Source organism: Equus quagga, chromosome 8, assembly GCF_021613505.1.
Source record: "Equus quagga isolate Etosha38 chromosome 8, UCLA_HA_Equagga_1.0, whole genome shotgun sequence".
NCBI lineage: Eukaryota > Metazoa > Chordata > Mammalia > Perissodactyla > Equidae > Equus > Equus quagga.
This window is the reverse complement of record NC_060274.1, coordinates 21,209,421-21,225,189: the sequence shown is the minus strand read 5'-3', so window position 1 is coordinate 21,225,189 and position 15,769 is coordinate 21,209,421. Positions and strand designations below refer to the sequence as shown.

General features: G+C 37.9%; 1 protein-coding gene across 15 annotated transcripts in view; it reads left to right on the top strand.

Annotated features, from left to right (window-relative positions):
* UTRN (utrophin) overlaps positions 1–15,769 on the top strand; it is a 486,786-nt gene that overhangs the window by 340,489 nt on the left and 130,528 nt on the right. For all 15 annotated transcript variants that reach the window (XM_046669467.1, XM_046669473.1, XM_046669465.1 and 12 more), the window contains one exon: positions 8,522–8,678. In XM_046669467.1, coding sequence (XP_046525423.1) covers positions 8,522–8,678 — 157 coding nt within the window. The remainder of the gene's footprint in view (positions 1–8,521; positions 8,679–15,769) is intronic.

The window sequence follows — 15,769 nt, the reverse complement described above, 5'->3', positions numbered from 1 at the left end:
GTGACTGCCCCTGAGGAGGGAGCAGAACCAGAGGGGAGTGTTGTCAAGAGCCAAGGGAGGAGGTAGTTTCAAAAAGGACGTAGTTAAGAGTGTTGGCTGCTTAAAGAAGTGGAGGCAGGGCAGGGCTACAGAGAACGGGAGCAGTTAGAAGGGCTTTGGTGACTTGTGCCTGGACCACTTTTTGGTTGAGGTGCAAGTCTGATTGCAGAGGACTCAAGAGTCAGAATGGGAAGTAAGGAAGTGGAAATAGAACTGAGTCAACAGTCTCCTTTTCTCAAGTAACTCTGCTGTGAAGGGAGGGAGAGAGAGAGAGGACACATTGCTATAACTGTATTATTACACGTCACAGTATCATGAGTTTATAACAGCCGGAGGGCTGTGTCTGTATCTGTACTGTCTATGCTTTCATATAGATTGGATATGTCTAACTAAAGAAGAGAACGATGTAGTCTTCATTTTTCATTTTTAACTTCAAAAACTGGGTGAAATAAATGATATTAACATGTTCATTATTACTTGGGTGATGATGGATGTTAACTAGACTTATTGTGGTCATTTCGCAATATATGTATATATTGAATCATTATGTTGCACACATGAAACTAACATAATATGATATGTCAATTATATCTCAATTAAAAAAAGATAAAATGGTTTATTATTCTCAGTAATGGGCCCTCATCTAGGAAGCATGCCTCAGAGAGAAGCGGTGCAGATAGCATTTAATGGAGTTATGCTCTGGAGTTAGACTGTCGAGCTTCAAAGTCTGGCTTTGTCTCTTAGAACTGTGCCACCGTGGGCAGGTTACTTAGATGATATGTGTTTCCTTGTGTGTAAAATGGGGACAATAAGAGTAACTTCCTTCTAGAGTTGTCATGAATGTTTCATTTAATTAGCCTATGTAAAGTGCCTAAAACAGTGCCATGTGGTAAGCATTCAATAATTATTAACTATTATTGTTACTTTCATTGATTACCATTCTTCTTGGCATTAAGTAGTTCAAAAGACATAAAAATTCTCCCTACCCCATCTTTTTCTATCTTAGTCACTAATATCTGGAATTTCTGAGAAAGTCCCCCGACAAATGGTATCCCTCTTTCCTGGCTGGATTCTGAGCAAATATGAAACAAAAAATGTTCAAGAGAAAACTGCAATGTCATGTCAACTACTGACAGAGGCCAGGTTGGAGGGGGTAGCTTAGAGTGAGAACTCAATGGAACCCCAGAGTGAGTCGGAATTACCAGCCAACCCTGGTTAAGGTGGCCTCCGGAGTGGGAAGCCTGCATGAACAATAGAAAGAACTCAGTCTCTGCAGGCCTGTTCTCGAGAGGCAAGAGTGGCTGAGCTAAGCGCATCCAGTTATTCCCCAGATTTACAAATCAGCTTCCTCACTCTCCCTCTACAGGGACTGAGTGAGAAAGGGATGGAGAAGAGGCCAGGAGTGTGCTTAGTGAGAAAAGCCCCCGCCCCCACAAGGAGTCAGGATGGGGAAGTGTTCTCATTAACCAGTATGTACAGATGACCTACCTCCTTCAGTCCCTATTGAAAATGACGCCTGTTAAGCACACTGAATTTCTGCTCCTCTCTTCTTTCCTCTCATTCGTTTAAAGCACAGTCTACCCTTACACTGGCTTCTATTGTGACAAATTCTCCTGTATCTTTCATATTTCTGTAAACTCTTCCAGCACGTTTCTTTATAATTGAAAGTTGGCTTTTCCCTTAATTGCCTGCTTTACTTAAAACACTCGTTAAGAGAGTTTAATTTCCCCATTTTCCTCACCTGGCAGCCAGTGGGAATATTCTGAATATTTAATGACTGCTGTGGACACCAAACAATCAGAATGCCAGCCATAAACTTCCAGGATGGCACCCGCGGGCACACTGGCTGAACAGGAGCCGTGCCAGCACGGGCATAAGAGGGAAAGTTGGCAGCCTCTTTGCTATTTCTTAAGCATTTCGTCTCCATCTCTCAATAACTTCTCCTTAGAAGTGATACATCCATCATTCTACCCTCTCACCATCTTATTCCTGCTTCCTCCTGATCTGTAAGACATTCTTCTGCTTTACTCATTGATTTGAGCATCTCGCTTCCCTTTTATTCTCCATCTTTTCCTCAGCTCTCATCCTGGTGTCAATATCTGTAGTGATAACTTTTTATATTTTGACTTCCAAATTTCTTTTTACTTTGTCTGTACAGGCCTTTATCTCTATTCTGTTTTGAAGTCCCATAGACCTGACCATACCTAGGACTCCGTTAACGTCCCGTGTCATCCTGGCTTCCCTGAGATGATAATCTCCAGGAGACCAAGGGCAGATTGTTCCCCAGAGCATGCGTTTTATTTTACTACATTCCACCTGGCCGTGTGCATATGAATGCCACTGATGTTGCCACATTAGTTAGAGAAGAGCTCCCTGCTGTATCAAATCAGAATTGTTTACAACATCATCAATAAATTGACTCTCCTTCACATTAAAGTTTAGGACCATATGAAGAGGGTACCTTCTTTCAGTAGCTTATTATGTCTGAGGACCATCTACCTACTATTATTTAGCCTTATGATTTTATCTTGTATATAGAATTCATCTGCAATATTCCAACTGGATTGTTTGAAAGTGCACATCCTCTAATATTTTCAACTCTGAAATTCTTAGCTTTCTTTTTCCTCCTTCTTCCTGAACTCACCCATCTTTCTCCTGATCTTTATTTGCTTAAACCCTTCCTCTTTTCAGACTCCGTCAACCCTTCTACCCAGCTTGGATTCCATCATAAGCCATTTCACTGGTATCAGGACCTTGAATTTCTTCTCCCCCTTGAATTTCCTGTCTACTTTTCCAATCTCTGACATCCTGAGACCACACCCTTTCTATCCCCTGCTCTTAATTCTGGCCTTCCTAGTGTTGCACTACAAAGTGGAAAATGATAACATTTCTTCTACTGTAATTTGACACTTTGTACTTAGAAGTGGTATTGGGATTCTGAATGATTTTCTATTGTTTTCACTACCATGCCTCTTTTTTAAAGATTTGATTCTTCTTCAGCTCCCAAACTTCTCCCAAAGCTCCCTCTCTGCAGGTGGCCTTGCTTCATCTTTCTGAGAAGGCGGCCATCTGGTAAATGCCCCTTCAGTGTGTTCTGTATTTCAAATTGTGCTTTAATTGTGCTAAAGTCACTATTGTCATGGCGGGGAGCATCTGCTCTAATTTATCATCATTTTTGGAGAAGAGAATGTCTGCTAAAGATATGGAACATTCCTGTGCCAGACCTACACTAAGTGCTTTGCAGGCATTACCCCTTTTGACCATGGTGTGATCATTGGAACTACGTGGTGATATGTGGCTCCATGTCTTGGGTTAATATCTTAAATATTATTTTGTAGTCTTTTGGATGACTACAATTCAACTTTTTAAATACTGAAACCCAGGGTGCCAAATATTCTTTTACGATCAGAAAGAATACATGCAATCATATATTTCACTTAGAACAGTGTAAGAGGAGATAGCAAATGCTTTGAAACTTCAGCTAGAAGATAGGCTCTTAGAAACTTTGGCAATATTTTTTACTCCCTGGAAAAATGTGAATGGGAAATATACTAATAAATTCAGTAATGTGAATGACATGGCCTAAATTTTTATGTTAAACTTATTTAATTTAGGATTATGTTAATTAAATATCCACTTATCAGCTTAATGATGTTTAATATAGATCCTTATTAACATATGGTTTCAAAGGCCAGTGAAATTGTTAAATCTAATGAAAACAGAGTTCAAAGATAAAATTCTATCTTCCCCCTTTTTTTATGAGCCTCTTAAAGATTCAGGGCACCTTTTAAAAAGCCCTTAGAGAAGATTAACCTTTAACATCATCATTACATCTAATGTGACCACATTTTACAATGTCGTTGACACCACTTTTAACCTTAGGTAGTTGATTTTACTAACCATATTGTAAAACTACTAAAATTTCCTTTTCCCAAGTCTAATAGAGGAAGATTCTGCTGCTCTCTTCTTCCTTTTTTTTCCTCTGGTTCAGCACTTTCCGATAGACCTTTCTATGATGATGAAAATGTTCTGTATTAGCACTGTTCACTACGGTGAACATACATGGCATGTTGATCACTTGAAATGTGGCTAGTGCAACTGATGAGCTGAATTTCAGATTTTATTTGTTTTGATTAAGTTAAATTGAAGTTGAAATAGCTACATGTCACTGGTGGCCACCACATTGGAGGCACAGCCTGAATTCGGAGGACTGTGTTTTCTGCTTGTGGGTCTTAATCCCCTTGCTGGGAGTAGGACTAATTCTCTTTAACGTTATTGGTTATTCTTGTACTAATAAAGGTGTTGTTTTTCATTGGAACTCAATTTGTATCCTATAGGTTTTATCATAAAGTAAAGAGAAATTTTATGTGTAGTAAGAATGCCAGATTGGAATTTAATTCTGCACAGTCTTTACATCATAGAGGATAGTATGTCTTTGCTCCTCTTAATTTGAGTCATTATATTCTTTGGTAGACTTACTTTCCAAATGTATCTTTACTTGTCTACAGATGTAGCTGGGCAGTTTCCGTCTGCCCTCTTCCTGCTGCCCATGGTGAAGACAATGCATGGACGTAAGTTTGGGTTCCAAATTCTCGCCATGGCTTCCTTCTCTGAGCCATTGGTACGCTCCTAGAGTTGTTAGGTTTCCTGTCTCACAGCATCCGATCTCAGCTTAGTGTCCTATCTCAGATTTACTTGTCCTTTTCCTAACTTGACCCTAGAACTTCCTATTTCTGAAAAGTGTAGTGCCTAATGTCAGAGCAGGTGCTCCATAAATGTTTGTTTTTATTGAATAAATTAAAAACTGTAGTGTTTTATTTTAACAAATGCCCTTCTTTACTCATTCATCCTGTTTCTTCCATTTTGCATATCTGTACACTGGGAGAAGGAGTAAAAACATCAAAAGGTAGAAATTTTTGGTGGTTTAAAATAAGTTCTTTTTTTGCTACAGCTGTGCGCCGAATAACGATGTTTTGGCCAACAAATGGACCACATATATGACGGTGGTCCCTTAAGATTAGTACCATATAGCCTAGGTGTGTAGTAGGCTATACCACCTGGGTTTGTGTAAGTGCACTGTATGGTGTTCGCACAATGACGAAATTGCTCAGTGTCACATTTCTCAGAATGTATCCCCGTTGTTAAGCAACACATGGCTGTGTATTTAAATTATGAAGTACAATTTTTATGGATCTTTACCTTCCAAAAAGTTTTTGCATTATATTTTAAAAAATAACTGATCACTTAAGGGGCTGGCCCCGTGGCTGAGCGGTTGGGTTCACGTGCTCCGCTGCAGGCGGCCCAATGTTTCATTGGTTCGAATCCTGGGCGTGGACATCGCACTGCTCATCGGGCCACGCTGAGGCGGCATCCCACATGCCACAACTAGAAGGACCATGTCAAATACCCAAAGAAGGCACTGAAGCAGGTGAGAGTTAGGATAATAAATCAATTATCCAAAATGTGAGTGCTCATGGATATGTGTCAGATAAAGAAACGTTGCAGGTGAAGAGTCTGAATGCATGATTGATGGCTGGTTAGCTGTAGTCTTGGGGAAATGTAAGCTTTAATATGTTTAGAGTAAAATTGAGAAAGTATAACTACACCAAACACAAATTTTAAGGTTTCTTCTCGCAAAGCATTCAACCCATTGCCCAAGAAAAGGCTTTCATCTTGAAAGATGAAAGAATTAAATTGAAACTAGAACACTGAAAGCTACTGCGGAAGCATGCATTTACTTGGGCATATGGTAGTAATCCACTAAACACATAGTTGTAATCTATTGGAGAATAACCAGAACAGATTTTCCAGACAAAGAATCTGCCAGATCAGCTTGCTTTTTACTATGGAGAAAGAAAGATGCAGAGAAGCACGTATACCAATGTTATCTTTTTTATTTCAAAGTCCCTTTAGTATCTCTCTTAAAAAAGTATTGCCTTTATCTTTGTAAATAGTTCTTCAGGTGCTGAATGCCGTAAATTTCTATGATGAATTTCATTATTTCTGTGCAGTCAAAAGAGTTAATTGCATTGGGAAAGACATTTGCATCCTCTTCAATACAATGAGCATGTGTAACTGGATTTCAAAGCACTGTAACGTCTGGTTTAGTTATTGATTAAAGAGTTAAACTACAGACATTGAAGATACAGGATCAAATAACCGAAAATAAGAGGTCAGGGTATGTGCATAAGTGTTTGGCACACAGAGACACTCAAGCACTTCTTAATTGACTAAGGACCTCTGATTTTGAGCTGCCTTTTTTTTTTTTTGCATTTAGAAATGCTGGAAAGAAATTGCAACAGCTCAGTCAAGTATACTTCTTGCAAAGTGGTTTGTAACTGGCAGAGAGTTTTCAGTTAATATAAATGAAATCATTTAGTTCTGCTCTGTGACAAGTACAATTATTGTTTATCAGGTGTAGGTAATTACATATTTGGCCTAAAATTAATCAATATGAGCACAGAAAAGCTGGTGCTGAAGCAGAATCAGGATCTCATTAAAGCATAATTTTGTAAAGTGAGGTCAATCATGGCACCTGTAGGATGAATAGAAAAGATTGTAAATACAAGGGAATAAAATACATTGTTTTAATCATGTAATTCTGAAAGAATTATAAAATACCTCAAACTTTCTGTGTTTACAAATTATTTATTATTAATTCCTACCTAGCTTTTGTGAATAAGATATAGAATTGTAGAGTTTGAATACTTTGTTTTATATTAAGAGGCTGAAAATAGAACTATAAATAGATGCAGGACAATTTGTCTTTTGTATGTGACTGAATGCCGGTTCATGGTATTTTAGAGATAAGCAGAACTCCAATTAGTTTTTCTTTTAGCCAATAATATTGGCTTAAAGACCATGGTCATTATTGTATGAATTAGAGATAAACTAGATATCAATTACTTATAGTTGTTCTTCTGAAAACACTATGAACTTTTAAACAAAAACTTCATGTTTTTGAATATCTGTTGTTGGGAGAACCACATAATATGATCAACAGGGAAATATTTGTTGAATTAACTATAGCAGAGCTATCCGCTTTGAAAGAGGGACTCAAGCAGATGAGACGTCCAAAAAGGAAATCACTGACAGGTCTGAGGGACAGTAGTGAGCTGTGCCGGGTATCACTCAGTAAAGAGCAGATCTCTGGAAGTGGGGATCATGAAGTCAATGTCAAGGTAAGAGTGTTGTATGAGAGGATATGAAACCTAATCAGTGAGGTTTCTTACATCTGGGCTTGCCCCAAATGAGTCATCTTTTGCCATCATAAGTCTTTAGTCTTTGGAAGCTATTGTGTAACAAGGCTTATGCCTGTCCCTATCAGCCTTGCCCCTCAATCGGAAAGGTCAAAGTAATTCCGGTAATTCCGCTTAAATCCACATTCACAGCCTGTCCACTGGGGTGATGCAGAATTGAGTAAACATTGATTCCTTGAGTCTCTGGAGTTGTTTCTGACTGAGCTAACTTTTCAAATCCAGTCCACGTGCTACGGGCTTGAGACTGGGCAAGCGGGCTTTCTCCAAGGCTCTACCAAGAGCAAACTAGCAAATTTGTGCTTTTATTTGCGTTTCTAGTTTCAAGGGCTTGTGCTCTCATTGGAGTCTTCATCACATAAAAATGTATTTCCTAAGCACGGCTCCCTGATGATGAAGTTCGTAATTTAAGAATCTATAGGTGCTTTTCTGTGCTAAAAACAGAATTATTATGTAAACAAAGCTCTCTCCTGTTGATCAGAGTATAAAGTACTGCAATCCATGGCTTCTGCTCACTTGTTTCCTTTTCACAGTGGACGTTTGTCACTGGACATCAGCCTTAAGCTAAACAGTATTCTGTCCAAGAAGTGCCTTATTGTTTTCCAACTTTTTGAGGTAAATGTTGGTGATGTTCTGCTTTTAGTAATTTCTTTGGTTACAAGAGAAATCAAGGCTAGTAATTTCCTTTCCTAAAAAATTAGCTTTTTTTGGAAAGAAAAATAATATGGGCCTGTTGTAAATACTCAATTAGTATAAGAATTACTGTGTTCTCAGTAGTAACCACATCTGGTATGTATCCTTCTAAACAATTTGTATGCCATGTAATTTCTTCTCTCTATCCCTCTCTTCGTGTATATAGGCGAAATGAGAAAAAAATTTTGTTTGGCTGTACATATAGACTATACGTAAACTATTGAAACTTTGTTTTTATAATTTTACGTTCTAGCATCGACATGCTTCTTGAAGACCTCGTATTTATGCCTTTGTGGTTTGGAGGTGTACGTTTTAAATTTTGATAGATATTACCAGTATATCCTCTGAATATTCTAGCTTATTCAAAATAACTGTTTCTTACTGAATATATATTTGTATTTTTTATAAAGAGTGAGTCTCTTTCTTGGACGTGAACATAGTTGGTCATACAGGATTATTAGGCTAAAGGAAAGAACATAATTTTTTGGATGCAATTCAAACTTCTAAATATGGTTGGCATTATCTCTCAACAGGGCCCATTTGGAGGCCAGTGCTGAGAAGTGGAACAGGTTGCTGATATCGTTAGAAGAACTGATCAAATGGCTGAATATGAAAGATGAAGAGCTTAAGAAACAAATGCCCATTGGAGGGGATGTTCCAGCCTTACAGCTCCAATATGATCATTGCAAAGTAAGTTGACCACATATGGTGGGTACCTTTTTTTATTCATTTTGATTTTGGTGAAGTAAATACTTGAAATAAAATTCTAGATAAATAGGTGAGTTGAACCAGTTATCATAGATTTTTTTCCCCCTTGCTTCTAATTGCCTGTATTTAGAAACTTAATTTAGATTGCATGCATTGCTTCCATTTGTTTCAAATTAATTTGTCTCTTCATATTTAACTAAAGGTTTTTAATCAAACATTATAGGCATGTAAAGCATAATATTGCTTTTAGCTGATCAAGAAATTTATCTAACTGTCCAATAGATTTTAAAATATTAATATATTATATTGGGGAACTCTTTTTACTGCAAGTTAACCTTAAATTCAGAAGTCATAGAGTTATAAAGAGTTACAGACTCTCTTGTTTATAATAAATGAAAGTAAAAAAAGGGACTTGTAGTAGTAAGAGAATAAAACAGATTTAAGTCTTAAAGCAAATGAAGATAGTATTTAAGATCATTTTATATGTTTTCTTTTTCTGAATTTAGACTTTTTGAGGTAGAATTTTATTCTGCTCAAATTTCTGTCTCTATGCAAATTTATACTTTTACTCTGATAAGCAGATATGGTGAAATGTTATCAACTGACATGTTAATTCTTAGATCCTTGTATTATTTAAATTCTTTGCCATATTGACTTTCCATTAATTTATTTACTGTTCTTTCATACTCATTTTCTCGTATATTACATATCAGCTTCTTTTATTATATTTTTTTTACTCTTCACATGCATTGCCAGTTCTCATTCTAAATCTGCACATTTTAATGTGATGTTGGAATTCTGTTGCCTTTTAAAAAATGACAAACACTAACGTGCATCTTCTAAAGGAAATATCATCTATGTAATAAGTTGCTTCAATCCCAAATGACAAGACCTTGAAATTTATTTTATGTGAACCTTTTTTCAAATTACCATTTTCTCTTTCTGTTTGAAAAGAGAATGTGATAGAGAAATAGCTCTAAGATAAGAAAAAGGAAGACACTATTGGTGTATGATATACAAAATTATTAATGATAATAATAGAAGATTTAAAATGACTGATTTAAGGAAATCACCTTTCTCTGTGCTTTTCCAACGTTCCCTTCTATTAATGATTCCTATACCCTTTTTGCAGATTCAGATATTAGTGATGAAATAGAATAATACAAAGCTTTCTAACAGGAGTGCTCTGGAAGATATAAAATCTGCTTGTGACCATGTGCTACTAGTTTTGATTAAAACTGAAACATTAAAGTATGAAATGATTGTCCTATTCTGGCCTTAGCAAATAAAGTGCCTATCAGCGTTTCCAGTAAGTCCTGGCTATCTTCTACTGCTCCCCGCAGCAAGGTCACCCTGTTTGAGGTTGTATTTCAGTGTATTTTAGAGCACTGTGTGCAGTCGCTCCACTTCAACCCTTTAGACCCAGTCATTTAGATAATAAAGGTGGTAGTAATAATGATGTTGCTGATCATGCTGGTTCATTCATTCAGCAAGTCTGTGTCGAGTGCCTAATATGCACCAGGCACTATTCTAGGCACATGAATCAACAATGGACAAAATAAAGTTCTTGCCTGATTCTGACTCGTGAAAGACAGCACGAAACAAGCAATAAATAGATACTATGTCCCATGGTAATAAGTTCCATTAAAAAATTAAAGCAAGGTGAAGGAGAGAGAGAAGGATGGGAGCATGTAGGCAGCAGAGGTGGTATTTTATATGGAGAAGGTCAGGAAGGTGCCATAAATGGGGTGATTTGTGAATAGAGACCTGCAGCGAGCGGCAGTAAGTAATGCTGCTCTCTGAGGGAAGAAATCTTAGAGGAAAGAGGAGAGAAAGACAGGCCACAGAGGCTGCAATGTTTTGGGCATATTTCAGGAATACTTTGGATACCAATGTGGGTGAAGCAGTTTAGCCAAATAGAGAGAGAGGTAGTAGATGAGGTCTGTGTCAGGGGTGGGAGGGGGGAGGGAAGATTCAGATTACACAGGTCCTTGAAAGTCCTTTGTAAGGGATGTGGCTTTTACTCTGAGTGAGATGGGAAGCCATGGAAGCTTTTAATAATTATAGTGCTGTCATTTATTTACATTATATAATTACTGGTTAAATTATGAAGAATAGAATATAGAGGAGTTCAGGAATGTATCTCAGTAATCCAAGTGGGGGGAGTGGTGACTTGGACAAGGGTATAAGAATGGAGAGTGTGAGAGGTGACCCATTTCTGAATATATTTAGAAAAAACGAACAGGATTTGCTGAAGGATTGGATATGTGGGTTATTGGAGAAAGAGAAGAGTCGTGGCATCAGGAGTCAAAGATTTTTGGACAAAGCAAATGGAAGAATGGAAGTACCTTTCAGAGAGATGGGGAAAGTACTGGATGAGCAGTCCAGGGAGGAAATTCAAGAGTTTGTTTTTTGCCATTTTAAGCTTAAGATGTTTATTACTTGGTTGAATATACAGGTCTTTAATTCAAGGAAAAGCCAGGATTATATCAAAATTATCAGCATATATATTAGCCATGGAATTGGGTGAGATCACTTAGGAAGTCAAGAATTCCAAGACACGAGCCCTGAGGCACCTGCGCTTTAGACGTTGGGAAGATGAGACTGAGAAGGCAGAGCCAAAATAGTTGAGGAGCTGAGAGAGAACAGTCTAGGATACCAAAGGAAGAAAGTGTTTCATGAAGAAAGGTGTAATCACAGATTGAATATTGCTGAGAGGTTAAATAAGGTGAGGTCACATAATTGACCATCTAAAGACAGTCTTGTTGACCTTGACCAGCGTCATTTCAGTGCCGTGGTAGAGTTGGAAATCTAATTGGAGTAGATTCAAGGAAGAATATGAGCAGAAGTATAGAGAACTCTTCAAGGATTTTTACAAGAAAGGAGACAGAAATGAGACTGTAGCTGGCAGGAGAATGTGGGGTGGAGTAATGGCTGTATAAAAATGGAGACTAATTCAACGTGTTTTTGTGCTGATGGGAATGATCAAAATAGGAAAAGTCAGTGATCCAGGAGAGAGGGTACCATGTAGGAACAGTGACAGGGCAGGGTCCAGTGTACCAGTCGGGTGGTTGGTCTTAGGTTGGAGGGCAAAGAGTTCATCCATTTAACAGAAAGGAATGTCGAATCTCTGGGTAGAGGTGAAGGTAGATTGGTATGTCTGGGTGTGGGAACATACAGATGTTCTCTTTTGATTGCCTCTGTTTTCTCAATGAAATAAGAAGCAAGATTATCAACTGAATACGAGAAGAAGGAAAAAATGTGGAGATTTGAGGAGAGAGGAGGTAGAAATGTAGTCCAGAAGTGGGTGAGTTAATAAACTAGGAATGTATCTCGAGATCACAGGGCAGCACATAGGGACCACTTGAGGTCAGTGCTCTTGAATTTAAAGTAAGAACAACCAAGGTGAATGTTTTTCTTCATCCGTGTTTAGTTACTTCAGGGGAGGTGAGGATTAATTGAAGAGTTGAATGTGGTGGAGAAAGAGGGGGGCAAGGGAGTCATAGAAATACGGGGGAGTTATATTAATGATCGCACGTGGAATTGAAGCTGGGTGAGGGGACATGTGAGGGTATGAGGTGAGGGACAGTAAGAGGGTGTTTGAGGTCGATGAGTTGGACACTTTGGTGGGCTGAGGAATTGTTCTAATTGGGCGGAGGACACATTCTTTAAAGAAAGCAAATGATGGTCAGAGAAGGGATACCAGAAATGGAGTTTATGGAGGGGTGCATTTATTGTTAATGACAATGTCTGGTGTCTTTTTGTGCAAGTGAGCTGCACAGGTAGTGTGAACAAGGTACTTACAGGAGAGCAGGTCAAGGAGCTGAGAGGCTGGGGTCATGGAAGGATCCTCTATGTGGATGATAAAATCCCCATGACCGGGAGAAAGAGCCTGATGTCAAGATGATGGTTATAAGAAGAAAGGGTAATCATGGTGTAGATTGGGATCCTAACATAAAAATTATGTTTTCGTGTTCCATTTATTCTTTGAGTCTTAAAACTACTCAAAATACCCTTGGTTAGGGATGGGGGAGAGGAATACTGAAGGGTGGTTGTAGTTTAGCCCTGCTATCTAGATTTCTTGGTGCCTGATTCTAGACTTTTCTCAGGTTACTGTCACTTCTTTATCACAGTTGCCACCACTTAGCGTGTCGTGCATGTACTATGGATGAATGTTCTTAGCAGTATGTCAGGAGTTTCCATTTAACAGTCTGTACCTCTTAACTTTGTGAATTATGTATTAGATGTTTATATAAATAGCATTGATTGAGTTTCACAGTATGAGGCTGAGTTGTTTCTCATCTCACTGTTCCATCCTTACTGGAAATAATCCTTTGTAGAGGTTTATGTTGATTCTAGATTCTAGAATATGCTACCTTATTATGTTGTATCATAGTCTGCCTTTCAGTTTATCCAAAACTACAGGCTTTCTTAATGTGACATATTATTAATGTTTTGACAAAAGCTTTATGTTTAACTCAGAGAGCTAAGCAGACTAAGATGCTAGAGGAGATCAATTATGCAATAGATTTCAGAGTCAAGTCTGTGAAGAGGTGTATTGGTCTGCTAGGGCTGCCATAACAAAGCACCGTAGATTGGGTGGCTTATACAGTGGACATTTATTTCTCACAATTCTGGAGGATAGACATCTGGGATCAAGGTCTCGGCAGGGTTGGTTTCTTCTGAGGCCTCTCTCCTTGGCTGCCACCTTCTCCTTGTTTCTTCACATGGTCTTCTCTCTGTGGGTATGTGTGTCTTAAATCTGCTTAAAATACCCTCTTCTTACGAGGACACCAGTCATTAGATTAGGGCCCACCCTAATAACCTCATTTCAACTTAATTCTCTCTTTAATAAAGAGATAAAGATGCTGTCTCCAAATACAGTCACATTCTGTTGAAAACAACCTTCTTCCCCAAGTGCTAAGATTATTACGTATTCATATAAATGACGACAGTTCATATAAATTCATATAAATTATTACAATCAGGGTAAATTGCTATGCATTGGTACAATAGGGCAATATTTAGAGATGTGACACCTACCTCTGATAATAGTTACTTTTCTTGCTAGACTTCCCCAGCCACCATCATTGAATACTCTAGTTGTAGTTGAACCTCAGTCTTGCCAGTGTTCTAACCTAAACATAATTCTCTAATTTATCCTCAGTCTTTTCTTAAAATCGAAATCTTTAATAAGTGTAAATATGCTTACTCTGTTTCAGGGCAGCTTTTTCTTTCCTATGTCCTTGGAGATATCTTTTACCCTGCCTTGAGATTCTTCTTATCAGGGGAAATCTTTAGTGTGTGTATATACAACTTAGAAGTATCAATTATTAGAGCTGAGAGGGACACAAGAAGTAATTTACTCCAATCTCCTTATTTATGGTGGGAAGAAAATGAGGGGCACAGTGTGGTTTAATGAAATCTGAGTTTTCATCCCTTCTTCCCTCCCTCACTTCCCACAAATACTTATCCTTTACCTACAATGTGTCTGGCAATTTCTAAGACTCCAGAGAGACACTGGTACATAAAACAGACACAGCCCCTGTCTGCATGGAGCTTTCAGTCCTAAGAGAGTCTCCTGTGTTTGCCTTTCTCAAACTTACAGTTCCTGTTTCTTCTCTGTGCTCCGAGAAATCATTTCCAGCAAAGTTTGTGGCTGAGCTGTGAATGCACGTTGATGTCCCAGATCTCTGGTTGTCTGCCTCACCGTTTCTCTAACCCCCAACGTTGGTCCCTTGGTTATAACTCAAGGATGCTTTCAGTTCATGTGCACGTTTATTTCCAATCTTTTTTCTTTAAGAGATTATAGAACTCTTTTCAATTATAACATGATGTAGCTTTAAACAGAACATAAAATAATTTTAAACTAATTGTTTCACAGACAATTTCAGCATTAAATTTAGATGCCTTTTCTTTTAGGTTTATCTATTATTATAAACTCTATAATTTTTTTCTGACTTCTTGCCATTTTAGGTCTTTAATTGTCATAATAAAGTTTAAAAAAATCTTTTTAACGTCAAAGAACATTGCCTTGCAGCTTAAAAGTACAGAGTTAGAATCAATCAAAATCAACCCTTAAATGGCTTGATACTTCTATTGGGCAAGATATTTTATCCCCTAAAATTTCCCTGTAGAAAGAGAGGGACCTTGTATTTGATTTCTAACTCATTCTCTCATCTTACTGGTAGCTGCTGAATTACTTTATTTTGAACAACACAGTACTATTTAGGGAAGTTAAATTAATTTGACATAGCCTCTCATTGCTCAATTCAAACATCTGGAGATTACCGGATGAAATTCTTTTTAATAGGAGACAAAGACATTTAACACTGAATTATTCTCATGAGTGTAAGTCTTGAATGTCTTTGTGCACAAGTCTTTTAAAGATCAATTTAAAAAGCGGTACCATATGCCCTTCTGTTGTGGACAAGACAATTACACATCCACAAGATGCATCTGAAAGCCACCTGTGCTGATGTCACATGAATAGCACTCAAATTTTACATTAAAGTTTCCGGTGACATCATCATATGAGAAGTAAAAAGCGAAGTTCTGTCTCAATACCTCAGGTCCATGTGGTCTACTGCATGCTAGAAAACCAGTAAGTGACTGAAAAGTTGCTTCCAGAGGAGTAAACTCTGATGTCAAAGAGTTATGTGAAGAATTTGAATAAAATAATTATAAGTAGACATCTGACTAACTATATCCTCGGAAGTTTATATATTGAAAGTGACTGAAAACCTTGTTTTGGCTCTTCTCGTTTGGATAGCGGTGTGTTGTTCTCTCTCTGAGGCACCTTCTGTTAGGCCTTTCTATATAAGTTAATTGAACTTAGCACATGGGCTGAACAACCCGGTTTCAATTCCCACCTCCTCCGCTCGTTCGCTCTATGATCTAGACTCTGGGGCATATTGTCCAGTCTCTACAGTCCTGTTTCTGACCGTCAGTGTATATAGTAAGTGCTCAATAAACAATAGCTGTTGGAGTTATTCTTTAAACCAGGACTTATAGTTTCCAGTATATTTTTAATTTTAGTTGCTCCATGTCTGCATTTTGTATTTTTCTTTAGA